The sequence below is a fragment of the Trichechus manatus genome, unplaced genomic scaffold (assembly GCF_000243295.1).
Source record: "Trichechus manatus latirostris isolate Lorelei unplaced genomic scaffold, TriManLat1.0 scaffold00068, whole genome shotgun sequence".
Lineage (NCBI taxonomy): Eukaryota > Metazoa > Chordata > Mammalia > Sirenia > Trichechidae > Trichechus > Trichechus manatus.
Genome location: NW_004444004.1, coordinates 12,596,990 through 12,623,774, shown reverse-complemented (window position 1 = coordinate 12,623,774; position 26,785 = coordinate 12,596,990). Strand labels below are relative to the sequence as shown.

The 26,785-nt window shown below is 37.9% G+C and overlaps 1 protein-coding gene across 2 annotated transcripts in view; it reads right to left on the bottom strand.

Moving 5' to 3' along the window:
• Window positions 1-852: 852 nt before the first annotated feature.
• The window catches only part of WDR44 (WD repeat domain 44), an 82,813-nt gene continuing 56,880 nt past the window's right edge, over window positions 853-26,785 (bottom strand). For both annotated transcript variants that reach the window (XM_023734480.1, XM_004379803.2), the window contains exons 13-20: window positions 16,571-16,684; window positions 12,717-12,839; window positions 10,456-10,647; window positions 10,152-10,253; window positions 9,682-9,797; window positions 8,412-8,539; window positions 7,896-8,030; window positions 853-1,935 (exon numbers count right to left, since the gene is read on the bottom strand). In XM_023734480.1, the coding sequence (XP_023590248.1) occupies window positions 1,841-1,935; window positions 7,896-8,030; window positions 8,412-8,539; window positions 9,682-9,797; window positions 10,152-10,253; window positions 10,456-10,647; window positions 12,717-12,839; window positions 16,571-16,684 (1,005 nt within the window). In that variant the 3' untranslated portion in view covers window positions 853-1,840. The remainder of the gene's footprint in view (window positions 1,936-7,895; window positions 8,031-8,411; window positions 8,540-9,681; window positions 9,798-10,151; window positions 10,254-10,455; window positions 10,648-12,716; window positions 12,840-16,570; window positions 16,685-26,785) is intronic.

The following is a 26,785-nucleotide window of genomic DNA, read 5'->3' as shown; positions in this document are numbered from 1 at the left end:
GGAGCAGGAGAGAGGGTGAGGAGAGGCAGAGAGGGGGAGAGACAGTGAGGTAAGAGGAGGAAGGAGAGAGGAGGAAGGAGAAAGGAGGGGGAAGGAGAGAGTGCACATAAAATTGGCAAGTGGTAGAAAGCATGGGGGCAAAATCAAGGCAAACATGCAATTACCTAGAAAACCTAGAACACTCCAAAACCAAGCACGATTAACAAGGGTAAGATTGTAGCTCCCTAGCTTCTAATTTACATACTGAAAACAAATACAGTAAAGAACATATAAACATATAGATGAACTCTTAGCAATGTTCATTCTAGAAATATATTTTTTAAAAGGCATGTAGCTGGATGAACCCCAGAAACTGCTGCCCTGAGATAATCTTTAAACCTTAAACTAAAAATATCCCCTGAAGTCTTTTTAAAACTAAACAATAATTTAGCTTAACTAGTACAGAATGTCTGCCTTGAGCATTGTGCTCTTTCAAGATCTATCTATATGGGATCAAAAGACAACAGCAAACTTGAAAGATTAGAGAGGAAACTTAGGGGGCAGTGAATTTATGTTAATGGGGGAGGAACAACTCAGAAAAGGAGAGTGAGAATGGTTGCATAACTCATAGAATGTAATCAATGACACTGAATTGTACATGTAGAAATTGTTGAATTGGTGTATGTTTTGCTGTGTATGTTCTCAACAACAAAATAAATAAAATAAAAAAAAAGGCATGTAGCTATTGCAGTATAATGTAGCGATCCAAAATCTGATCTTCTGTCTACTAAAATTCAAATTATTAAAACAAGAGTTTAGTTTTCTCACATTCTTCAATTTACTGAAGTCATCTGAAAATAAATCCACATGTTTAACAAGTGTTGGTGACCAACTTTTAATAATACATATTTAATTTTCAGAAACATACGCTAACCATCAACAACATTACCTGGGTTATATTGCCCCAGATGTTATTTCATTGGTACATTATATAAGTATTTACAAAGGCTTTCAAATTCAACAACTCAAAACAAAACAAAGCTTAATTTTTAAAACTACAATGCTTTAAAAAAATGTAAACGGTTCATTTTTACATTATTGTAAAAAAGAAGACTCACTCCTTTATGCGGCTTAATTTTTTTTTTTTAAGTGAGCAAAGCCTGGTGCTCATGAATAAAGAATGAAAAGAATTCTTTACATAGAAACATTGTGCTCCAGTGTGGCAAAAAAAGAAAAAAAAATATATATACACACATTCAAGGAAAAGAATCCTAAGTCCACAATTTAGACCACAAAAGAAAACTTGTCCCCAAATTGAGAAATTTATAAAAACAATTTACACATGGTTGTTGACCTAGTGAAAACCTATATACCATTTTCAAAACAATAACTCAGTCAAAAGATACCACTTTTCCTTAAAAATGAAATTTTGTGCAAAACAAATCGTTTAAGCTAGAAACAAGACTCTCCCCCTACTAAGAAGCCAAAAGAGCCATGGGAATAATTTAACTGTTAGATTTAGTACATGTAACCAGAAGGCACACACATGTGATTAATATATTAATATGTCTTCATGCAGAAAACTGAGCTTGTTCACAACAATTATATAATAAAAACACAAACATAAAGAAACATAAAGCCTAATGTTTGGCAATGTTATTCTAGCCACATTCCTTTCTAGTCTAGAAGTCCAGGGTCTACTAGATCATCAACACTGCCTCTCAAAAATATATTATGTTTGAATGATTTTCAATAAAAATTTAAAAAAAAAAAGGATGTCAGCCTGAAGCACTATAATATTTTTTCAGTTCTGATACATATAGAAACTTACTGATACGCCTATTTTAAATGTGATTTCAAATTAAGATACATTTTTCCTTTTATTAATAAACACTTTGATTGCTCCAGTGAAGTCAGCAGAGAGAAGAACTTCTGTGTTATCTGTCTTCATAATACCTTAAAAGCATAAAAAAATAGTTTTTAGTTCATTTTACAAGGAATATGAAGCCTGCTACCACAACTGTCACATGCCCAAGACCTCCACCTTTGGGGGGAAAGATTCTCTCCCTACCTTTTCTGTCTCTCTCTTTTTCGGCTCATTCCTGTAATCCTTTCGTTCTATTGTACCTCCCCTCCTCTTTGAGGCTGACTTCCACTTACCTGTCTTAGCTGGTCTTTCCCTGGCTTGGGATATAGTCCCTGGGGGCCTGGAAGCCCGGTCCCAGGTAGTCTAGGCCTCAAACTCTTCTAATGCTTCATTTCATGGCAAGAGGCTAGCCTGTTATTCAGCCCCAAGGACTGGAATGATGGCAGAATGCAATCAGCTGGGCAAGTCTGAGGCTAACGGGTCTCTGATGAGGTTGACAGTAAGGTTTAGTGTAGAGCAAGATATATTTAAACTGCTATGAAATGAAGTGTACATGTTTGCTCTGTGAATGCTGACAGCACCTTTCACCTTTCAGCGATGTAGCTATGCTGAACAGCAAAAGTGCTTACCTTTTACATTTGCCAGTTGTGTAAAAATATTTAACAAAACAAATTCAGTGTTAACTACCTCTACTGCACATAGGCAAAATTGTATATTTAAGAAGAAGTAGTTAGTAAGGAAGAAAATAATACCAACTTTAACTAGAAAAGTTGTATACAGGATGTGTTAGGCAAAATGGTTTCACTAAGATTTGCTAAAACATATCCTAAGCCTTTGACTATTTCTTACCACCTTTTTAGCACATCTCAAAGTAGTGCTGTGCAATAGCAGCAGCAGCAAAGAACTGAGGGAGATGAGAAAAGATAGAGAAGAAAATAATTCATCATATACATAAAATGCTTTATAATATACAATAATAGTGAAGATGTTAATGATGTCGACTATGTGCCAGGCATTTTGCTAAGCACTTCACATATGTTATCTTTAATTCTTACCACAACCCTGTAAACTACGTATTACCACCATTTTACACACAAGGAAAACAAGCTCAACTTGCCAAATATATCAGAGATAAAGAGAGTAGGCAATCAGGTATATTTTATGATCCTGTACCCTTGGGTTTAAGCTTTTATTCTTAGATTACACATATTGTTGTTGTGTGCTGTCAAGTGGACTGTGACTCACACTGACCCTATATGACAGAGTAGAACTGCACCATAGGGTTTCCTAGGCTGTAATCTTTATGGGCACAGATCGTCAAGTCTTTTCTCCCATGGAGCTGCTGGTAGGTTTGAACCACCAACCTTTTGGCTAGCAGCTGAGCACTTAACCATTCTGCCACTAGGGCTGTCTAGATTACACCTAAAACCAAACCAAACCCGTTGTCGTTGAGTCAATTCCAACTCATAGCGACCCTACACTACAGGACAGAGTAGAACTACCCCATAGGATTTCCAAGGAGTGGTTTGTGGATTCATACTGCTGTCCTTTTGGTTAGTAGCCAAGCTGTTAACCATTGTGCCACCAGGGCTGTCTAAATTACACCTAAAACCAAACCCAACCCGTTGCCATTGAGTTGATTCTGACTCACAGCAACCCTATAGGTCAGAGTAGAGCTGCCCCATAGGGTTTCCAAGGAGTGCCTGGTGGATCCGAACTGCTGACCTTTTGGTTAGCAGCCGAGCTCTTAACCACTGCCAATCAGGGCTCCTAGACAGGTAACAAAACAGCAAACACAAATCTGAGTATAAGCTTTTAAAAGTTGTACCTCTTTAAAAAGGACTCAGTGAAGTAACTGAACCTTAGTTCCATTAGAAGTTTTTTTTAAAAATACCATGTACTCTTCATTTTTCCTCAAATTCTAAAAGCTAGAATTTTCTGTGGAATATGTAAGGGAAAATGTATAGAGGGTAAAAAGGTATCACTAGAAAAGAAAAGAAAGAAGAAAAGAGAAAACCAAATGACTAAAGTTAGAAGATAGAAGCTGGATTTGATTCTGAGAAGAAATACCGAAAATAGAAAGAACTATTTCCAAACTAGGCATTTTGTAAGGGTTTAATAATTCTGACTCTGTATTTTTAAATCTTTTGTAATTAAAGAAGTGCTAGACTGAAGTTCACCTTTGTTTATCAAAAGTTTTCTTTTTTTTAATTTTTACTTCAAGTTTACTTAAAAAGGAAATTATATACCTCCCTACTGTAAAAAGAAAAACCATATTCCTTGCTAGACATAAAAAGTAATTTTTTAAAAATAAACAAAATGAAAGCCAAGAGGTATTATTCTAGCTGTACACTCTTGTCTGCTGGAGGATGTAGCCCTGGGAATGTCTCTTCGTTGGAAGGGGAGGATGAAGAGGTGTTGTTAAGTGTTGTTAGTTACCGTTGAGTCAGCTCCTACTCATGGAGACCTTATGTACAACATTGCCTGGTCCTGCACCATCTTCTCATCTTCCAGCACTATATTGGACAATATTCTGTTGTGTTCCATAAAGTTTTCATTGGTTAATGTTCAGAAGTAGAGCACTAGGTCTTTCTTCCTAACCTTAGTTTGGAAGCTCTACTGAATCTTGTCCACCATGGGTGACCCTGTTGGTATTTGAAATACTGGTAGCATAGCTTCCAGCATCATAGCAACATGAAAGCCACCACACCAAGACAAACTGACAGACGGGTGGTGGTTAGAAGAGGTGTTAGAGAGGCATTAAGACACACTAGCACTGAGCTGAGTCTTATTTCTTGATGTAATCAGCAGGGCTGAAAAAGAATTGCAAAGGGGGGTCTCTGTCCTACTGGGTGATTCTCTGTTCTAGGCGGGGTCTGGGGCCTCCATGGCTGGTGGCTCCCTCACTTTGGGTAACTCTGCTGTTGTTGTTACGTGCTGTTGAGTCCTTTCTGACTTAGCAACCTTATGTATAACAGCAAAAAGTTGCTCAGTCCTGTGCCATCCTCACAATTGTTGCTATGTTTGAATCCATTGTTGTAGCCACTGTGTCAATCCATATCATTGAGGATCTTCCTCTTCTTCGCTGACCCTCTACTTTACCAAGCATGATGTCCTTCTCTAGGCACTAGTCCCTCCTGATAACATGTCCAAAGTATGTGAGACGAAGTCTCACCATCCTTGCTTCTAAGGAGGATTCTAGCTGTACTTCTTCCAAGACAGATTTGTTTGTTCTTTTGGCATACCATGGTATATTCAATATTCTTTGCCAACACCATAATTCAAAGGTATAAATTATTTTTTGGTCTTCCTTATTCATTGTCTAGCTTTAGCATGTATATGAGGCAACTGAAAACACCATAACTTGGGTCAGGCACCTCTTAGTCCTCAAAGTGACATCTTTGCTTTTTAACACTTTAAAGAGGTCTTTTGCAACAGATATGCCCAATGCAATGCATCATTTGATTTCTTTACTGCTGCTTCCATGAGTGTTGATTGTTAGGTAACTCTGCTCCCGACAAATACAGGTATTTAAATACTTTGAAAGTTTCTCTTGCAAAGGGGGAAGTGTTAGATAAGACCAGGACATCACCATAACAATACCAAGCTTCAACTCTGGAGTGGTCACAAACCTACGATTGTGGTCCGGGCAAGTCACAGCCTCTGCACCTTCAGTTTCTCACCTAGACATACTCAAGGACACTCCAGCTCTGGACCTAGCATCCCCTGGGCACATTTCATGACAAACCAGGCCTTTTAGTGACAAAGAGCATGGGCTTTGGTGCTGAGGACGCCTGGGTTGATCCCTGCCTCTGTTTCTTTTTTTTTAAATTTTGTTTGTTTATTGTTATAGTTTAAATGAAGTTTACATTTCAAGTTAGTCTCCCATACAAAAATTTATATGTACTTTGTTATGTGACCCTAATTGCTCTCCCCACACTGTGACAGCACAATCTTCCTTTCTACCCCTGACTCCCCATGTCCATTGAACCAGCTCCTAACCCTCTCTGCCTTCCCATCTCCCTCCGGACAGAAGCTGCTCATTTAGTCTCTTGTGTCTACTTGAGCTAAGAGGCACACTCCTCACGAGTATCACTTCATGTCCCACAGTCCAGTCCAATCCGTGTCTGAAGAGCTGGCCTCGGAAACTGTTGCAGTTCTGGGCTGACAGAGAATCTGGGGGCCATGCTCTCTGGGGTTCCTCCAGTCTCTCATTCAGACCGTTAAGTCTGGTCTTCTTACCAGAATTTGAGTGCTGCACCCCACCTTTCTCCTGCTCCATCAGGGACTCTCTGTTGTGTTCCCTGTCAGGGCAGTCATTGGTGGTAGCTGGGCACCATCCAGTTCTTCTGGTCTCAGGCTGATGAAGTCTCTGGTTTAACTCACCCTTTCTGTCTCTTGGGCTAATACTTTGTGTCTTTGGTGTTCTTCACGCTCCTTTACTCCAGGTGGTTGGCACCAATTGATGCATCTTAGATGGCCACTTGCAAGCTTTTAAGACTCCAGATGCCACTCACCAAAGTAGGATGCAAAACATTTTCTTAATAAGCTTTGTTATACCAGTTGACCTAGATGTTCCCAGAAAGCATGGTCCCCAGACCCCTACCCCTGTTACTCTGTCCCTCAAAGTGTTTGACTGTATTCAGGAAATGTTTATCAAAAGTTTTCTTCACCGAGAAAAGAAATGGATAGTATAAATACTACTACTAGGGAAACGACTAGAGATTAAATAAAAACACTTGAGAACTTTTCAGTATTCAAATATTTTTAGAAGTACCCTTTGTACACTGTATCTATTGTTGTAGCTTTAAGTCTCTCTAAAAGGTCTGGTTGTAGTCTCTAGAGTGACAAAACACATTTAAGAAGCCATTCTGTAACTGATGTGAATAGTACTAACTTGTTTTCATTAACAACTGGTCCAAATTTGCATGGCCTTACCATATTCTTAATGACTAACAGGGACAATTTTTACATAATTGGAACCCAGTACTACTTGTTGATGGTTTCTTTTCACTTCAGAATCTGAGGATTTTATATAACTGGAATTACTACTCATTCTCAAAGCATATGCTGCAAAATGGCAAGAAATTAAAACCCAGTGCCATGGAGTCGATTCTGACGCATAGCAGCCCTGTAGGACACAGTAGTACTGCCTATAGGGTTTCCAAGACTGTAATCTTCATGGAAGCAGACTGCCACATCTTTCTCCCGAGGAGCGGCTAGTGGGTTTGAACTGCTGACCTTTCAGTTAGCAGCTGAGTGCTTAACCAACATGCCACCAGGGCTCCTTGGCAAGAAATTACAGTCTTGTAAATAATTACCTATCCTGAGAAGCTGTTAATTTGTGGCAAGTAGAAAATAGCACTGTTTTCATTCATTCATCTGACAAATGTTTATTAAGTACCTACCATACACAGGCACCCTGGTGGTGCAGTGGTTAAGTGCCAGGCTGCTAACCAAAAGGTCGACAGTTTGAATACACCAGCTGCTTCTTGGAAACCCTATGGGGCAGTTCTGCTCTGTTCTATAGGGCTGCTATGAGTTGGAATTGACTTGGCAGCAATGGGTTTGGCTTTTTTTTTTTAATAGGCAGGCAAGCACAGTGCTGCCAAAAAACCCCACTGCCATCGAGTTGATTCCAACTCATAGTGATCCTATAGGACAGAGTAGAACTGTAGTGCAATACAACAATAAATAAGACATATAAAGTGTCTGTCCTCACGGAGATTACAGTTTAGTAGGAGAGACAGATTATTAAAGAAGTTTTATATTTCTATGTCTTGTTTGCATTTCTCCAAAAAGAATGGTTGGCAACAAAAAACTAGGAGATTCCAGAATTTTCATTTTTAATTTCCAGGTGAACTTAAAAGAAAGAAAACTTCAGAGGAATATGTTACTGAAATGTTCAGAAAAGGATATCCTACAACCATTATGTTGTAAACAATATTCTTCATACTCCTGAAAATCTCATAATACCCAATACTAGGTGAGTGACGCTACTAAATGCTGACTAGAAAAAATACAGGACAAATAAAGTAACAGTGCCTACCAGAGGGCATGGGATCCAAAACTTCAGGATCTTCATCTTTATCATTGCCTTCTGATTTTTCAGACTGCACATCCAAAGATAACATCAAACTTGGGTTTGGAGCAAAGATTGCAGATGTAACAACTGCATTATGAGCTGAGAAAAAACATTTACTTCAGCATAACTGATAAACTTGATACTAAATAACAGGACAAACAAAGTGTGTATATTATATGCCAAATATCTTTTAAATCTAACAGAGCAATAACTAAGAACTATTTAAAAAAAATACCTAAAATATTTTCTAAAAAAATACCACATACAAGTTCTGAGATTCCATGACCTCTCAAATTTTACACCAGTTTAAGTTCTTCCTTAGTATAGAAAAATCAAACAAGTAAATCCAAACACAAAGCAAAAGCAGTTACAACTGCCAAAGGGTCTCTCTAAAATAATGCCTATACAAATTTACTTCTAGTACATCTTCATTTTAACTTTATTCACTAATAAGACGTGCAAAAGTAGGTGTTTACTTACCTTTAATACCTTCCCAGAAGTCATTGCGATCTCTTCTGACTGAAGTAAACTTGCTTAGATCATGGTAAGTACTCCAAATATAAACATATTTATCTTCTGAGCCACTAACGAGGTAAGTAAAATCATGGCTAAATGTGGAGGAAAAAGGAAAAAAAAAAAATCAAAATTTTGTTTAGGTTTTGCTCTTACCAGTACTTCGTACTTTAAAATTCCTAAAAAACACCTGAGGGAGCGTGTTGAAAATGCAGACTCCTAGTCTCACTCCTCACTTTGAATGCTGAGGTCTGATATGGGACCCAGGCATCGGTATTTTTATCAAAGCCCTAGGTATCTGTGATGCTGGTTAGCCCACACTTGAAGGAACACTGGCTTAAGGGATGAAGGAGAGAATCAGTGTACCTTACCAACGTACTGGGTAATTCAAGAAGGGAAGAACTGATAAGGGCTGAAAGAGGGTTAGAGGGAAAAAGGGGTGGGTAACCCTATTTCCAGGAGCCCTGGTGGCACAATGGTTAAGTGCTTTGCTGCTAACCAAAAGATTGGTGGTTCGAACCCACCAACGGCTCTGTGGGAGAAAAACTTGGCAATCTGCTCCCGTATAGATTACAGCCTAGGAAACCCTATTGGGCAGTTCTACTTCGTCATATAGGGTCACCATGAGTCAGAATTGACTAGACAGCAACGGGTTTGGTTTTTGTTTTTGGAAAGGTATAAATATGAGGACACTGTGCTTTAGGATGTTAAAATGCTTTATTAGCTCCCATACCTAAAAGGATCAGGATCATGGAGCAGGGTGGAGTGGGCAAGAAAACCTCTTAAAACAACAACTGGGAAAAGGAGGGTGAGAATGGCTGCACAACTTGAAGAATGTGATCAATGTCACTGAATTTTACATGTAGAAACTGCTGAACTGGAGTAAGTTCTGCAGTGTATATTTTCAACAACAAAAAAATAAATTATTTACAAAAAAGCTTACATAAAAGGACAAAAGCAAAAAGCTGGAGCTAGGAGTCTTCTAATTCTGGCTCTGCAACTAACTGTGTGACTTAGGCAAAGCACTTAATTTTCTTTGTCTTAGTTTCTTAATCTGCAGAAAAGGGACAATTCTAACTGTATCTACCATACAAGTGGATAAGGTATTATGTGATGATTAAATGAGATACCAAGTGTCACAGTGCAAAAATAATAAAAACATGATAAAAACATAAGGCACGGATGAATGAAAAAACAGAGTAGGGGAGAAATGTTGTAGTCTCTTTTGAGAATTTACCTGAAACTTGCTTTGATCTGGCTACTGCTATTGACATAACCCTTATACTTCATGGACAGTGACAAATCTCTAAGATCATACAGTCTGATTCTGGAGTCATTTGAAGTTACCAGTATCTACAAATAAATCAAAAGTTAAAAACATCATTTTAAAGTCTAAGTTAAGCTATAACCTAAAAAGGGTGTTACACATACATGCAGAACAAATATACCTCCCAAACCAGAAAAAGCAGTACTGTATTTTTTAGCAAATAACACACCCATACATATAACGAGCATAGTGCGCCTAGGAAAATAATGCGTGAAGGGATTGCGCGGTTGGCAAAAAATGTATAATATGTCTGTTATTTGTGTAAAAATACGGTATTCCATAGGAAAGGGAATATATTCTTTGCCAAGATATCAAGAACTAATTTTCAAGAGCCTACATATAATGTGGAGAGAGATGGTTCTGAATAGTATATATAGTACCTTATTTTCTCCAGGTAAAGGCTCAATGCCAGTAATTTTTCTTCCTACTCTGTTGCGCCCTCTGGTAGATCGGACATGTATTTGTGTATGGTATTTCAAATGCTAGAGAGAAATTATAAATTAAAAATATGAGAATTAGAAGGAACCTCAAAGATCATCAGATCCAATTCTCAGAGAGACATGGTATTATTTGCCCCAATTTACAGATAAGACAGCTAAAGTCCAGAGAGGATCGACTTTTCCTAAGTTGCAGAAGTGTTTTTCTAAGTATTCAATTATATAAATTACATAAAATATCAGTTACCTCTGTATCATAGAAAATACATCTGCCATCATATGTCCCAATAACTGCATATTTGCCATTCTGACAGAAATTTGCAGCTGTGATCAATTTTGTTTGACCATCTACTTCATTCCACAAAGCCACTTTTTTGTCAGGTATATTCCAAAGTCGGAGCTTTCCATCCAATGACCCACTTAGAAAATACCTGTCATCCTAAGAAGTTGGCAAAAGATAAAGCTTTCATTTTACCATATCAAGAAAAACCCATTAGCAAATCAAAATATTGGAAATAATGTTTAAAATATGCAGATCTCTTTTAAAAGTACTGAAGTAGTCTTCAAGCAAACATAATTCTAGTCACCAAAAACAATTTAACAACAATTAAAAACCTCAGTATTTAGTTTGAAGAAATGATGCTCTAATCACTTTATCATATCCTTAAACTGCCTTTTCCATGGTGTGGATGTTAACAGATGTGTCTGAGTGTGTCCTGCATGGGAGAAGAGTCCTGTGATCAAGTAAGTTTGAGAAATTCTGGGTTGCAGAATTCTCAGAGCTGTTATTAAGTTAACACGCATTCTGAATCTCCAAAACGGGGATAAAGTAGTAGTGTTTCCAACTTCTTTAATCACAGACTTTGTTTTGGTGGGGACAGAATAAAAAGGAACATCTAGCAGGAACATGCTTTGGGAAACATTATCCTATAATGGTATGTTTACCCATATCCTCCTCTGGGATACATGTAACACTTGGATAAACGAGAAACACCAGTTAGCAGACCACAGGACCAGTCATTATTGGGAGCTATGACAACAAGACAGTGGAGAAGTATGTCATTATTCAAATTCTCAATTTGACTTGAAACCAGGGATTCTCAACTGGAAACAATTTGGCCTCAAAGAGACATCTGGCAATGTCTGGAGACATTTTTGACTGTCACAATTGTGTGTGTGTGGTGGGGGGTGGTTTGCACTACTGGCATCCATTGAATAGAAGCCAGGGATGCTGCAAAACATACTAAAATGGACAAGGTGGTCTCTTCCCCTCTGCCCTCAACAAAGAATTACCTGGCCCAAAATCTTAATGGTGCCAAGGTTGAGAAACCTGTTCTAAACGAAACCAGTCCTATCGTTAAGCTGATCTAATTTTTGGCAATATAAGAAGTGAAGATTAAATAACTGGAATGCCAAAACAAGAAACAAAATCTCTACTCTGTTCAATATTATTATTCTTACCCAACCCTGAACCTTGAAAACAATATGCTAAGTGAAAGTCAGACACAAAAGGGCAAATATTGTATGACTGCATGTATATGAAATATCTAGAATAGGCAAATGCATAGAGACCAAAGTTTACTAGTAGTTACCAGGGGCCGGGGAAGGGGAGAATGAGGAGTTATTATTTAAGGGATACTGTATTTCTGTTTTGAGTGATGAAAAACTCTTGAAAGTAGATGGAGGTGATGATCATACAACGTGGGGAATGTAATTAATGTCACTGAATTGTACACTTAAAAATGGTTAAAACAGCAAATATTTGTTATATGTATTTTATCATAATGAAATAAAAAAAAGACAATGGGAAAAAAGAATGGGTGTTAAACATATACAGATGAGGACATGATTGGAAATGTAATTATACATCAGTGTAGGGGTACGAAAGTTGGTGGGTTAGCTCAAGTCCTCCACTTATTTTAATCTCGCTAGTTGAGTCAGCATCAACATGTGATTTCCCTTATACTTACAGAGGCAAAAAACTGATTTAGCCATTGAAAATGAATAAGAAGTGATACTGAGATTAACAGTGTTTTGACATTTAATAGGAATTAAGTATCTCTTGAAATGAATTTGGGCCTTTGACTCTTTTCACCTTTTCTTCTTTGTCTCTTCCTTCCTCAACCCTCCCAATTTTCCCGCCTGTGTATTTCCCTTTCTCATTTATCCATCTGCTGTCTCCCCTTCTTCCTCCATCTCCAATACCACTTATCTTTAATAGGATACTTTATTTCTGTATACCTTTCATGTCTCATAAAGAATTCTGAGTGTCTTTTCACTGTTATATTTAGAATATAACATTCCCAGTTCTTCTAATTCAGACTAGCAAAATATCTATTTCCTTTCTCAATTTTTAAAGCAAAAGGAAACACTAAATTAAGTTGCTTTTAACTAAATGGCTGTTAATAACTTTTTTCCCTGTAATCTAGTTGCCCTCTAGAGAAGCCAGGTTCCCTCGCCTTCCTTATAGTGTAACAACAACAAAAAATTATATAAATAGTTACTTACTCTTGGATGAAAAGCTATGGCAGTGACAAAATCTATATGTTGAAAACAGCAAAGACATTCTCTTCTGGAAATGTGCCACAACCTGACTGTTTTATCCATAGAAGAAGAAAGCAGAAAGTAGTTCTATGGAGAAAAGGACACTGATTATTTTACCACCATATGGGAAAAAAAAAACTTACACAATAAAAATGAACTTCTGAGTTATGTATCTCAATAGTTTTGTTACTATTATGGTTGTATGCAGCATCAGAAAGAACAAAAGATTATCCAATTTACTTGGAAGATCTCATCTTTTTCTAAACAGTTAATTACTATATTTCATTGATTCTAAGACTTTTTCACACTTCTTACTCTGAAATTAGGATGAATCTTATGATTTATGTCAAAAGAAATTTACCAGGCATGAGGCAGAGAACTAAGCTGTGCCTTAGTTGTCATAGCCTTCATATATAGGAACTTAGCTATGAGTACAAGACATCTATTCATTTAATTGTCACTTCAGTTTAGTTATTTTCTCATTGATAACACTGGTGAACTTCAACCCACATTTGGATCCTTAACTGTCAGTTAAAATGTCTTTAAAAAGATTGTCCGATAACGCACCTGTCACATCCTAGGCAAGGCAATTAGAGAGTAGAAATTGTCAAATCTCTTAGAACTCTATGAGGCAGTTTTACTGTCCTATAGGGTCGCTATGCGTCGGAATCGACTCGATGGCAACGGCTTTGGGTTTTTTTGTTGGGGGTAGGGGGTGGGGAATGTGAGGACATGCCCATTCCTACATGGGACACAGCCCTGCTGAAATAACTGTCATTTAGACCAATGCTTCTTAAACTATTTGTGGTGAAGGACCATTTTTGTTTTTCGTTTTTTTAATTTCCAATGAGTTATATACCAAAACTATTGTAAAATATAGGGGAAAAAATTACTAGAAAAATGAAATGAAAATAAGACATAAAATACAAGCCCCATTTTTTATTATTATATAAATAGAAGCCCCAATTTTTAAATATTAGATTCAACAGGCATACTATTACTCTGAAAAAGTGCCATAAAAATTTCTAAACACTTTCTCTCCCTTTCTGTATTCATCTCTTCTCTGGCTGGTATTCTACATTGATCTTGTTAGGGACTGGTAAAAAAACAGTGAATGCACTGACACCAGTCCCTAAAAATATATATTACTTGCTTGAGACAAGTAGGTAGCTGAATGGATATTAACTCACATTATTGCTCCATCTTAATTTCATTAAAAAAAAAATGCCACAAAAGAAAGCATGTAAGAATTTTAAGATTTCTTTTTTTTTTGGTTTTAATGAAGAGAAGTTTATTTCTTCATATCAAAGTAGGCTAAAAGTCCAAATTCAGGGTGTCAGCTGCAGGGGAAGGCTTTCTCTCTCTCGGCCTTCTCATCAGTGTTCCAGACTAGGAGCTTCTCGGCGCAGGGACCCCGGTCCAAAGGACGAGCTCTGCTCCCGGCACTGCTTTCTTGATGGTATGAGGTCCCCCCTAAGATTTCTTAAATCTTTGCAACACATGCAACGTTTGTCATTTTTGTAATCCTGTTACCTAGTAGTGATTAGCTGATGAGGCACAGGAATGGGCTAGAGAGTAATGCTCCAAAGCCATGTGGTTTGAATCCCAACTCCTCTACTTCTTAGCTATATGCCTTTAGGTAAGTTCTTTAACTTCTACTAGCGTTAGTTTTTTATCTGTAAGGAAACATCAGCTACCTCATAAGGTTGTTTTGAGGGTACAAATAGAAAACACGTACTCATACTTTGTATTCCCAGCACCTACAACACTACCTGGCACAGAATGGTGACGGTGAGGATGATGATGATAATAATGGCTAATACTAATTAAACATTTACTGTATTCTAGACAAGTGCTTTATATTTACTATCTCAGTTAAGCTTCTTCTACAACCCTATGAGGAAGCTACTTTTATTATGCCTATTTTGCAGATAAGGTATGGTGACATTAAGTAACTTGCCCAAGGTCAAACAATTATTTAAGGGGCACACTAAGTAGGATATGACCCTTGGGAATTTGGCTCCAGAGTTCATGCTCTTAACCACTAGGTTATATTGCCTCTGCAGGTGGCAACAGAAAAGTGATCAACAGAGTGTTTTGAGTGAATGAAAAGTACTTGGCATACAGCAGGTTATTTGCATAGATTCTCCATAATCCCCACAACCACATTGTGAGGGAGAAACTGCTTATTACTTTAATAGGTGAAATTTGTGATAATCTGCCTGCGGCTACGCTGTAAATGGAGATACCTGTTGCCACAGAGTCAATTTCGACTCATAGAGATCCTACAGGACAGAGTAGAACTGCCCCATAAGGTTTCCCAGGCTGTAATCTTTAAGGAAGCAGACTGCCACATCTTTTTCCCGCGGAGTGGTTGGTGGGTTCGAACCGCCAACCTTTTGGTCAGCAGCCGAACACTTAACTAGCGCACCACCAGGGCTCCTGTAAATGGAGATACCAGAGGTCAAATCCAGATCTTCTCTTTTTAAGTCTCATGCTCTTTTTACTATTTACGTTGCCTCCACAAAAAAAAAACAGGGGAGTGGTAAGCGAGACAGGAAGAGAATCAAGAAAGTTTAGTGTTCTAAAGCCAAGGAGTATTTTAAGAAAGATCAATGGCATCAAATCAACAAATGCTACAGAAAGGTTAAGTAGAATGAGTTCAAAGAAAAGGTATTAATTCTGACAAAAGGGTGGTCAATAGAGATCCAATTTCTTCCAGTTAGTGTTGCATTTCAGGAAAAAATACTGGCTTGCTTTAAGAAAGTAAAATGAGTGCAAGATTCCCTGTATGTGCTGTGTACTTCTTATTGCAGATGAACATGATAATCAGATTAAGGACACCTTAGATTCCCATCTTCTCACAACTAACTCACTGACACAGGGCAGGGAAGAAGAACAATGGATGACATGATTAGGGCTCACTTTAAAAACCAGACTACCTGTAACCAAGACGAGGCCCAAGCTTGTTCGGGGTGATTAGAGAAAGACATTATGACAGATGGGTTATAAAAAGCATTCAAAAAATCTAAATAGTTATGATAGGAGCAGCAATTCATAAATGGAAGGATTCAAAATCTAGAGCTCAGGGAAAGCCTGACTTTCTAAGATATACTAGTGATATCTTTGTGGGATATGAGATTCTCTTGACATAGTTAAAATATATGGATATCATGGCTTTTATGCATTAGTTGCCTTTTTCAAATTAATAGATTTTAGATTCTGATACTGACAGATTTTAATACAAAGAAAGTGTAAGGCATTATGCAAAAATTCCAACAAGTGTTTCATGCTTCAAATACCTTACATAAAATTTAAAATATTTCTTTAAATTTTGGCAAAACTGCTAAGATACTTGATGAATGGCAAAACAGCCCCTTTACTTCTGAAATAATTTTGCTCTAAGGAAAAAAAATTACAGAATGAAGATTTACCACTGATTTATAGATTATAATTGTTAAACCTAAATTAATAATTTTTCGAATATAACAGATTAGTCCCAAATCTGCCTTGGTTAGACAGACCAGACTTCACCTTTGTAGTTGATGTCATACCCATTTTGTTGAGGACAGTTACTTTGCAAAATTACTGCATATAAACATGCATACAAAGATCCAGACAGAAGTCACTAAGTAATATAAACACTTCTTATTAGCCTAACCTGATGTTTTTTACTTAATTTATAGGTAACTCCCACAAAGTATATATGAACATTCAAACACATGACAGTGTGACAATCATGCAGATAAAACATTTGTTTTTATCCTAAAGTCATAGTTATAGACAATTAATATGTAATTCAAATAAGTATTTCTTACTTTAGACCATGAAAGGTCAAGGAGATCAGCAGTATGTCCTTTATATTTGCAAAATGGTCTCTGTCGAAATGGTGCATTTTTATCATCAGGGTCTTCATCAGTTCCACTGCATACCTATTTAGGCATAAAGACAAACTTTAAAACTGAGGCGTAAAATTAGCAAAACAAAGTTTCATACTCTTCTCATCCCATTTGTTCTCTCATCATTTTGTATGATGTGACTGAAATCTTGATCTACTATAAGCAAAGTCTCCTTTATGCTAAATCTACTATTCACCGCCTCTTCTTTAGATCTCTTTGCCCTAACAAACTAAGATCATCCCTGAAAACACTGTGCTATCACAATCTTTTTCCTTCCTAACAGAGCCCCGACTTTGTCCTTGTCTGGGCATCTACTCCTTCAGGAAAGGTAGGAGCCAGCACTGGGGGGTGAATCATGATTGGTGTAAACTAATCAAGATTAGCTCATTCCCTTTCCCAGTGATGACTGGTTTAGGCACGGACATGTGCTACAATTTCTGCCAACTAGACATGAGGGTAAGTTTATGGGGTAAAAGGAGGAAGGAGGTGCAAGGGGAAGCTTCTAGAAAGATTTTCTTGCTCTTAAAATGGGGCATACAAAAGGGACCTTCCCCTTTTCTGTCTCTGAACATTTTTGTGTTGTCTGCATGTGACAGATAAGACTCTAGCAGCCATCTTAGGACCATAAGGGGAACAAGCCCAAGAGAAGAAAACAACAGGTAAAGTATAGCAAAGCAGAAAGATGGGAGGACCCTGTTTCCCTGGTATTACTGATGTGCTGAATTAACCAACCCTGGAATTGTCTTACCTCCAGACTTGATTCCTCATTGTTTAAGCCATTTTCACTTGGGTTTCTGTTATTTGAAGTTAAAAGTATCCTGACAGAGGTAGGCAGAAAATAATGCCATACATATGTGCTGTGCATTTAGTTTAACACGCTTTTGTGTTCATTATCTAAATGAATCCTACGAACCCTGAGGCAGGTACTAACATTATGAAGATGAAGAAATTAGAAAAAAATTGAGGCTTAGAGAGATTAAAATAACATAATAAAGGTCACGAAGTCACCCGTATATAGCAGAACCAAAGTGGGGATACAAGTCATCTAACTTGTTTGTCCCTTGAATGTTTTAGAGGATGTAGCATGTGCAAAAATACCGAGTGTTAGCCAAGCCGGGTTAAGTAGAATGCTAAGGATGGAGAAAAAAGTACATGGAGATATAGCTTTGAGACCACATCATAAAGAGCCTCGAATTTGTGGCTTAAAAGTTCAGGTATTCTAAGGCAATGGGGAGCCAACACAGGTCTCTGCAAAGGAAAAATAACACTTATCTGGCTGGTGCTTTGGAAACCCTGGTGGCGTAGTGGTTAAGAGCTACAGCTGCTAAACAAAGGTCAGCAGTTTGAATCTACTAGGTGCTCCTTGGAAACCCTATATATATTAGAAGCAGGCTATACACCAAGGAAACTCCCCTTTCAACTGATTGGCTCTATATATACACATGCTTCACTTATTTTGCTCCTCTACAGAACTCAGCCTAAGACACAGTGATTCCAGGCTTCTTCTTTACTCCTTAAACATCCATTTCCTTCTCCCTGCATGCTATCCTTTTTTGAAGCATTTAAATAATGTTTTTGATTATAAAATAATACATGCTCAGTGTAGACAATTCAGAAAATACAGAAAGTAGAAAAACTAAAATTAAAATCACCTATAATGTACTAACATTTTGACCGTCTTCAATTTTTAATTTTTTTAAAAACATAATTGAGATCATATTGTATACACAATTCAGTATCCTCCTTTTTATTATACCATGAGCATTCCTGTATTTCATTCTTTGAAAAAATTTACTGGCTGCATAATATGGATGTACCATAATTTAATCATTTTCCATTTGTTGGTCATTTAGACATTTCCAAATTTTTTGCTAATATAAACAGCAATTCCATAAACATCTCAGAACATGAATTTTATCCCTATTTCATCAGAATCGACTCGATGGCAACAGGTTTGGGTTGGTTGGTTTATCCTTATATAAGAGGTATTACTGGGTCAAAAGGTTTAAACCTGAGACTTTTTGCCTTCTGTTTGTTTACTTACATAAAAGCAGGTAAGTTTATTAAAGAAATTGAAAAAAAGATACAGAGAAGTAGAAAGAATCAAATAAAAATCACCTAAAATTCTACCACCTAGACATAACTACTCTTAATAATTTAGTGTATTTCCTTTAAGTCTTTTATCTATAAATATTTATAGATACTTTTTAGTCAAAATTGGGATAATATTCTATCTAATTTCCCATTCTGCTTTTTTCATTTTATATTTTATTGTGAACATTTTTTAAAGTCATTAAATAATCTTTAAAATAATTTAAGGACTTCATAGTATTCTACTGCATGGATTATACCACAGTTTTTATTTTCCAACTGTTAGTATTTAGGTTGTTGAAATTTTAGCTACTGTAAGAACACCAAGGAGTCCCTAGGTGGTGCAAATGGTTAATGTGCTTGGCTGCTACCAAATGGTTGTAGGTTCGAGTCCACCCAGAGGTGCACCTCAGAAGAAAGGCCTGGCAATCTATTTCAGAAAATCAACCCTTGAAAACCCTATTAAATAGTTCTTCTGACACACATAGAGTCACTATGAGTTGGGGTCAGTTTGACAGCAACTGGTTTTAAGGTCACAAAGATGAAAATTATTTTACATATATCTTTGAACATATCTGATTATTTCTTTATGATAAACTATTAAAGGTAGAACTACCAAATAAAATGTTGTCATTTATTTCTGTATATATATATTTTTGACTTTTATGGATATTTCAAATATACATAAGAGTAGATAGAACAGTATTATGAACCCTCTGTATCTATCACCTGATTTAACAATTATCAACATTTTATCTACCTATTTTAATTAATTCTCCTACATCTGTTTGTTTATTTTTGCTGGGGCATTTTAAAGCAAAATCTAGACACCATTAATTTTACCAGTAAGCACTTCAATATGTAGCTCTAACTGATAAGCCTCTTTTAAATATTAACTACCATGCCATTAAAAAAGAACTTATTGCCGTTGATTCGATTCTGACTCATAGCCACCTTACAGAACGGAGTAGAACTGCTCCATAGCATTACCAAGGCTGTAAATCTTTATGGAAGCTGAGTGCCAGATCTTTCTCCCACAGAGCAGCTGGTGGGTTCAAATAGCCAATCTTTCGGTTAGCAGTTGAGTGCTTAGCCACTGCGTCACTGTGCCATTCCAAAAAACCAAATCCAAACTCGTTGCCGTCGAGCCGATTGCAACTCATAGCAATCCTATAGGACAGAGTAGAACTGCCCCATAGGGTTTCCAAGGAACGGCTGGTGGATTCAAACTGCCGACCTTTTGTTATTTATTGTAGTTTAAATGAAGTTTACATTTCAAGTTAGTCTCCCATACAAAAATTTATACACACATTGTTATGTGACTCTAATTGCTCTCCCCATACTGTGACAGCACACTCCTCCTTTCCACCTGATTCCCCACGTCCATTCAACCAGCTCCTAGCCCTCTCTGCCTTCCCATCTCACCGCCGGACAGAAGCTGCCCGTTTAGTCTCTTGCATCTACTTGAGCTAAGAGGCACACTCCTCCGAGTATCAGTTTATGCCCCACAGGCCAGTCCAATCCCTGTCTGAAGAGTTGGTCTCAGAAACTGTTTTTGTTCTGAGCTGACAGAGAATCCGGGGGCCATGCTTTCCAGGGTTCCTCCAGTCTCATTCCGACCTTTAAGTCTGGTCTTTTTACTAGAATTTGAGTTCTGCATCGTACCTTTCTCCTGCTCCATCAGGGACTCTGTTGTGTTCCCTGTCAGGGTGGTCATTGGTGGTAGGGCACCATCTAGTTCTTCTGAAGGCATGGTCCCCAGACCCCTAACCCTGCTACTCTTGTCCCTCAAAGTGTTTGATTGTATTCAGGAAACTTCTTAGCTTTGGTTTAGTCCAGTTGTGCTGACTTCCCCTGTAGTGTGTGCTGTCTTTCCCTTCACCTAAAATAATTCTTATCTACTACCTAGTTAGTGAATAATCCTCACCCTCCCTCCCTACCCTTGTAACCATCAAAGATGTTTTCTTCTGTTTAAACCATGAGTTCCTATAACAGTGGTCTTATACAATATTTGTCCTTCTGTGACTGACTAAATTCACTCAGCATAATGATCTTCAGCTTCCTCCATGTTAATAAGATGTTTCACGGCTTCATCATTATCGTTGTGTAGTATTCCATTGTGTGGATATACCATAATTTGTTTATCCATTCGTCTGATGATGGGCACCTAGGTTGATTCCATCTTTTTGCTATTGTGAACAGTGCTGCAACGAACATGGGTGTGCATATATCTATTTGTGTGACGGCTCTTATTTCTCTAGGATATATTCCAAGTAGCGGGTTAGCTGGCTTTTTAAGGAAGCGCCAAATTGATTTCTAAAGTGGCTGTACCATTTTACATTCTCACCAACAGTGTATAAGTGTTCCAGTCTCTCCACAACCTCTCCAACATTTATCATTTTGTGTTTTTTGGATTAATGCTAGCCTTGTTGGGGTGAGATGATATCTCATTGTAGTTCTGATATGCATTTCTCTAATGGCTAATGAGCATTTCTTCATGTGTCTGTTAGCCGCCTGAATGTCTTCTTTGGCGAAGTGCCTTGAACTGCCGACCTTTTGGTTAGCAGCTGAGCTTTTAACCACTGTGCCACCATGCCATTACCACACATAAAAAAAAGTACCAATGTGTCATCTAATGCCTAACCCATATTTAAATTTCCTATCTAAAAATGTTGTTTTAAAGTTGGATTGCCATGAAAAACTGTAAGGCTTTTGAAATTTATTAGCACTTACTATATACCAGATAGAAGCCCCTGTGGAACAGTGATTAAGCACTTGGCTGCTAACCAAAAGGTCAGGGATTCAAACCTACCTGCTGCTCCGTGGGAGAAAGATGTGGCAGTCTGCTTCCGTAAAGATTTACACAGCCTTGGAAACCCTATGGGTCGCTATGAGTTGGAATTGACTTGACGGCAATGCATGGGTTATATACCAGATACTGTGCTGGCTACTTGGGATACCAAAATAATGACATAGTAACATCTAATTAATAGTCAGAGAATGTAGTATTCTGGAAAAATACATTTTCTAAACAAGTGAAGCATAACTCTTTTTTTTTTAAAGTAGATAATCTTTCCTTTATTTTATGTACCAGGCATAGTCCAGATACCAGAAAAATAGCTATAATAGGACATATAAGGCCCCTGTTTTCACACTATAGTATAGTGGAGGTTCCATAGTGGAGGCAGGTAGACAAAAATAGGTGAATGAATTAACACACAAGATAGGCTTAGTGAGCGGTCAATACTATGAAGGAAAGCAAGCAGGCCAACTGGGTAAGGCGTGACTCAAAGGGTCTTCAGATAAGGCTGCCAGAGGAGGTTCCTCTGACAAGGGAGAGCATGCCTTGACAAAATTTGAGGAAGAGTGTTTCAGGCAGTTGTTGTTAGGTGCCATCAAGTGGGTTCTGACTCATAGCAATCCTATGTACAACAGAATGAAACAATGCCCAGTCCTGCCACCCTCACTATCATTGTTATGCTTGAGCCCATTTTTGCAGTCACTGTGTCAATCCATCTCACTGAGGGTATTCCTCATTTTCGTTGACCCACTACTTTACCAAGCTTGATGTCCTTCTCCACGGACTGATCTCTCCTGCTAACATGTCCAAAGTATGTAAGACATAGTCTCACGATCCTTGCTTCTAAGGAGCGTTCTGACTGTACTTCTTCCAAGACAGATTTGTTTGTTCTTTTGGCAGTCCATGGTATATACAATATTCTTCGCCAACACCACAATTCAAAGGCCTCAGTTCTTCTTTGGTCTTCCTTATTCATCGTCCAGCTTTCACATGCATATGAGGTGACTGAAAACACCATGGCTTGCATCAGGCGCACCTTAGTCTTCAAAGTGACATCTTTACTTTTTACCACTTTAAAGAGATCTTTTGCAGCAGATTTGCCCAATGCAATGCATCATTTGATTTTTTTAAATTTTTCCCATACAAAAATTTATACATACATTGTTATGTGACTCTAATTGTGAAGCATAACTCTTTAAGCACCAAAATATTTGTTTTTATCTTTTTTACCATTAAATCCTCATTATTTATAGTGAATAAATTCTTATTAGTCCTAACAAGCAGCAAGATCAACAATAAAGTGGCAGAAAGGGTCTGAACTAGGATAAGTCTCAAGGGCCACTCCTAGAGTCTGTTCTCAGTATAGCAGCCAGAACGATCCTTCTAAAGTATAAGTCAGATTAGATCATTCTTTGTACAAAAACTCTCCACAGGCTCTCACGTTTCTCAGAGGAAAATCCAAAGTCCTTTCAATGGCCTATGTGTTCTGATCGCCACCCCCCATCTCTATGTCTTCAGTTTCTGCTATTCTCCCCATGTGATCACTCCCTCACCTTCAGATTTCGCTCAAATGACAACCTCTCAGTGAAGCTTTACTTGTCCACTTTATCCCTTTTAACCCCAGTTTATCTGCTTTAATTTTTTCCTCCATGAAACTTACCACCTTTTAATATATTACAAAATTTACTTATTTTGTTTCTCAGTTTCTCTCCACTAGAATTTAAGCTCCATAAAACAGAGATCTTTGTCTCTTTTTGTTCACTACTATAGCCCCAGCTCCTAGAACAGTGTTTAACGCATAGTAAGCACTCAATAAATATTTCTGAACTAAATGACGGCACAGTCTCAGACCTCAAGATGCTAATGGTCTAGTGGAGCATAATGGTTAAGAACATAAGCTCTAGAGACAGATCAGAGCTGGGTTCTAATTCTGGTGCTCTATTTACCAACTGTGTGAAATTGGTGAATTACTTAACATCTCTAAGCTTTCTTTTCTTCGTCTGTAAAATGGGGTTATTTAAAATACCTCACATGTACAGGGTTGTTGTGAAGTGAAATAAGACATAAAATGCACTTAGCAAAGTACATGGCACATAGTAAGAGCTAACATAAAGGAATTAATATGGTGCAGTAATGCTTTTAACAGAATATAGGCAAAGTACCATGGGAACAGAGAAAGAGCACATGAGTAATCATGCATTAGATGAAGAAAGGAATGCTTCAGAGAGGAGACTTTTGAGAAAGGTCTTAAATGAGTTTACCAGACAAAAAGGAAGTATATGTGAATACCTGGAGTCAAAGTTTTGTTTTGTAGGGGCAACAATGAACAACTGAGTGGCTCAGAACACAGGGTTTATGACAGGGAATGGTGGGAAATACCACTGAGAGCTGAGGTCAGGCTGATCTCTGAAAGACTTTGAGTCAAGCCAAGGAATTTTGACTTAATTCTATAGGAAAAAAGAGAGCCAAAAGGAGTGTTTAAATAGGACAGTAACATGATGAGATTTGTTTTGTAGGAAAATAATTCTACTGGCAGTGTGGATAAAAGACTGAAATCTGGGAGAACAGCTATAATAGTCCAAACAAGAAATAAAGGCCTGGATTACAGCAGTGGGAATGTAAAGGAATGGCAAGATTCCAAAGACATTTCTGAGATCAAATGGGCAGGATTTGGTAAATGAGAAGATGTTGGAGGAAGAGAAAAGAGTAAAATGAGATCATGTTTTCTAACTCAGGAGATGGTATCATTGTTAAACAACTTCTATCAAGAACACTGCCAAAGGAGTAATTTTCGTGGGAGAAAGATACTTAATTCTGCTTTAGACATATTATCATTGTTGATGTCTGTCTTTCCCTACGCAGAGCTCCTTGGCATGGATTGTCCTTTGCATCGTTGTATTTTCAAGTGTTTAGCACATTGCAGATATTTAATAATTGCTGACTGAACCAAATATAAACCCACACATATTTTCTGCATACCTACATTTCACAAAAATTACCTCTCTCGATGATCCATCATGAAGTCATAACCATAATAAACATCTATGCACCCAATGACGGGGCTCCAAAACACATAAAACAAACTCTAACAACACTGAAAGAAAAAATTGACAGTTCCACAATAATAGTAGGAGACTTTAACACACCACTCTTGGTAAAGGACAGAACATCTAGAGAGAAACTCAACAAAGATACAGAAGATCTAAAGGCCACAATCAGCCAACTTGACCTCACAGACATATATAGAACACTCCACCCAACAGCTGCAAAGTACATATTCTTTTCCAACGCACATGGTATGTTCTCCAAAACAAACCACATTTTAGTAAGAGAAGATAAGACATTTGAGTGGAATCCTGAAGGATGAATTTTGGGCCTTGCCCTGTGAAGAAATGGGACAGGGAGGGCATTCCCGACTAAGTAAAAACACAAAAGTGAAAAGGGTGCTTAGGGTATGGACCTACAGCCAGGAGGGCAAGTAGGACGAACACGCACTAGGGAGTTAGAACTGAGTTGAAAAGGTAGGCTGAGGCAATATGGGGAAGGACCTTACTCTGTAGGTGATAAGGAGCCATCAGAAGATTTTAAACCTATGCCATAGTGTTTTGAAAAAATAGCTAGTGGTAGCTATTTTATAGACTATAAATTGGGTAGAGACCAAGGCAGACCAACCGATTACGAGTCTATGGCAAACATTTAAATGAGAGTTGAGGGCCTAGACAATGTGAGTGACAATGGTGGAAGAGGGGACAGATTCCATGGGCATTTAAGAATAAGGGTAGAATGGATAAGAATTTGTAACTAATTTTGTTGCTAAGTAACCAAATTAATTTTTGTAACTAATTTTGTAACTATTGGTTTGTAACTAATACTGACTCCAGAGTGTTTGACTGGGTGAATGGGTCAGTAAATTAGGTTCAGAAGAGAGAAGCAGGTTTGCAGGTAGGTAACAGATTCCACCCACACATTTTGTATTTTCATGAATGACCATTACCATCTAGCCAGTTACTCAAACCAGACACCTAGGAATCATCCTCACAATCATCATCAGCTAATCAGTCAGCAAGTCCTAGAGATTTGACTTCTTTTACATCTCTCAAATTCAGTTTATTTTCACTGTTTCTATCTCTGCTGCTATTATATAATCTATCATAATCGAAGTACCCATGTCCTTCCTGGGTTAAGAGCTTCCTAAGTGGTTTTTCTGTCTCTAACCTGAAGCTCCCATCCAACCTATCCTTCACAGTGGTACTAGAATGCTGTTTCTAAAAGAAAACTCTGAACATACTAAGCAAGCCCCTGATTAAAACTCTTCAAAGGCCTGAGTTTGAATGTCTTGGTTTGACACACAAAGCCATTTAAAACTCCACTTCCACCTACCTCTTCTAGAATATTGAATATACCATGGACTGCCAAAAGAATGAACAGCTCTGTTTCAGAAGAAGTACAACCAGAATTTTTCTTAGAAGTGATGATGTTGAGACTTTGTCTCACATCCTTTGGACATGTTGTCAGGAGGGACCAGTCCCTGGAGAAGGACATCATGCTTGGTAAAGTAGAGGGTCAGTGAAAAAGAGGAAGACCCTCAAGGAGATGGATTGACACAGCGGCTTTGACAATGGGCTCAAGCATAACAATGACTGAGAGAATGGTGTGGGGTTGGTCAGTGTTTCATTCTGTTGTACATAGGGTCGCTGTGAGTCGGAACTGACTCAACGACACCAACAACAGCAACAACAACCTACCTCTCCTATGACTCACACACGTGCACCCTTTGCTCCAGCTGCATGAAATTTCTTGTAGTACCTTTAGCATGTCATGCTGTTTCATCTTCCATGTCTTTGTACTTCTCTCAGCCAACTCCTGGCTCAAGCATCATCTCACGGAAACTTTTTTTTTTATTATTGTACTTTAGATGAAGGTTTACAGAACAAACTAGCTTCTCATTATAACAGTTAGTACACATATTGTTTTGTGACATTGGTTACCAAACTCATGACATGTCAACACTCTCCCTTCTGGACATTGGGTTCCCCATTACCAGCTATCCTGTCCCCTCCTGCCTTCTTGTCCTTGCCCCTGGGCTGGTGTGCCCCTTTAATCTCATTCTGTTTTATGGGCCTGTCTAATCTTTGGCGGAAGGATGAACCTCAGGAGTGACTTCATTACTGAGCTAAAAGGGTGTCTGGGAGCCGTACTCTTGGGGTTTCTCCAATCTCTGTCAGACCAGTAAGTCTGGTCTT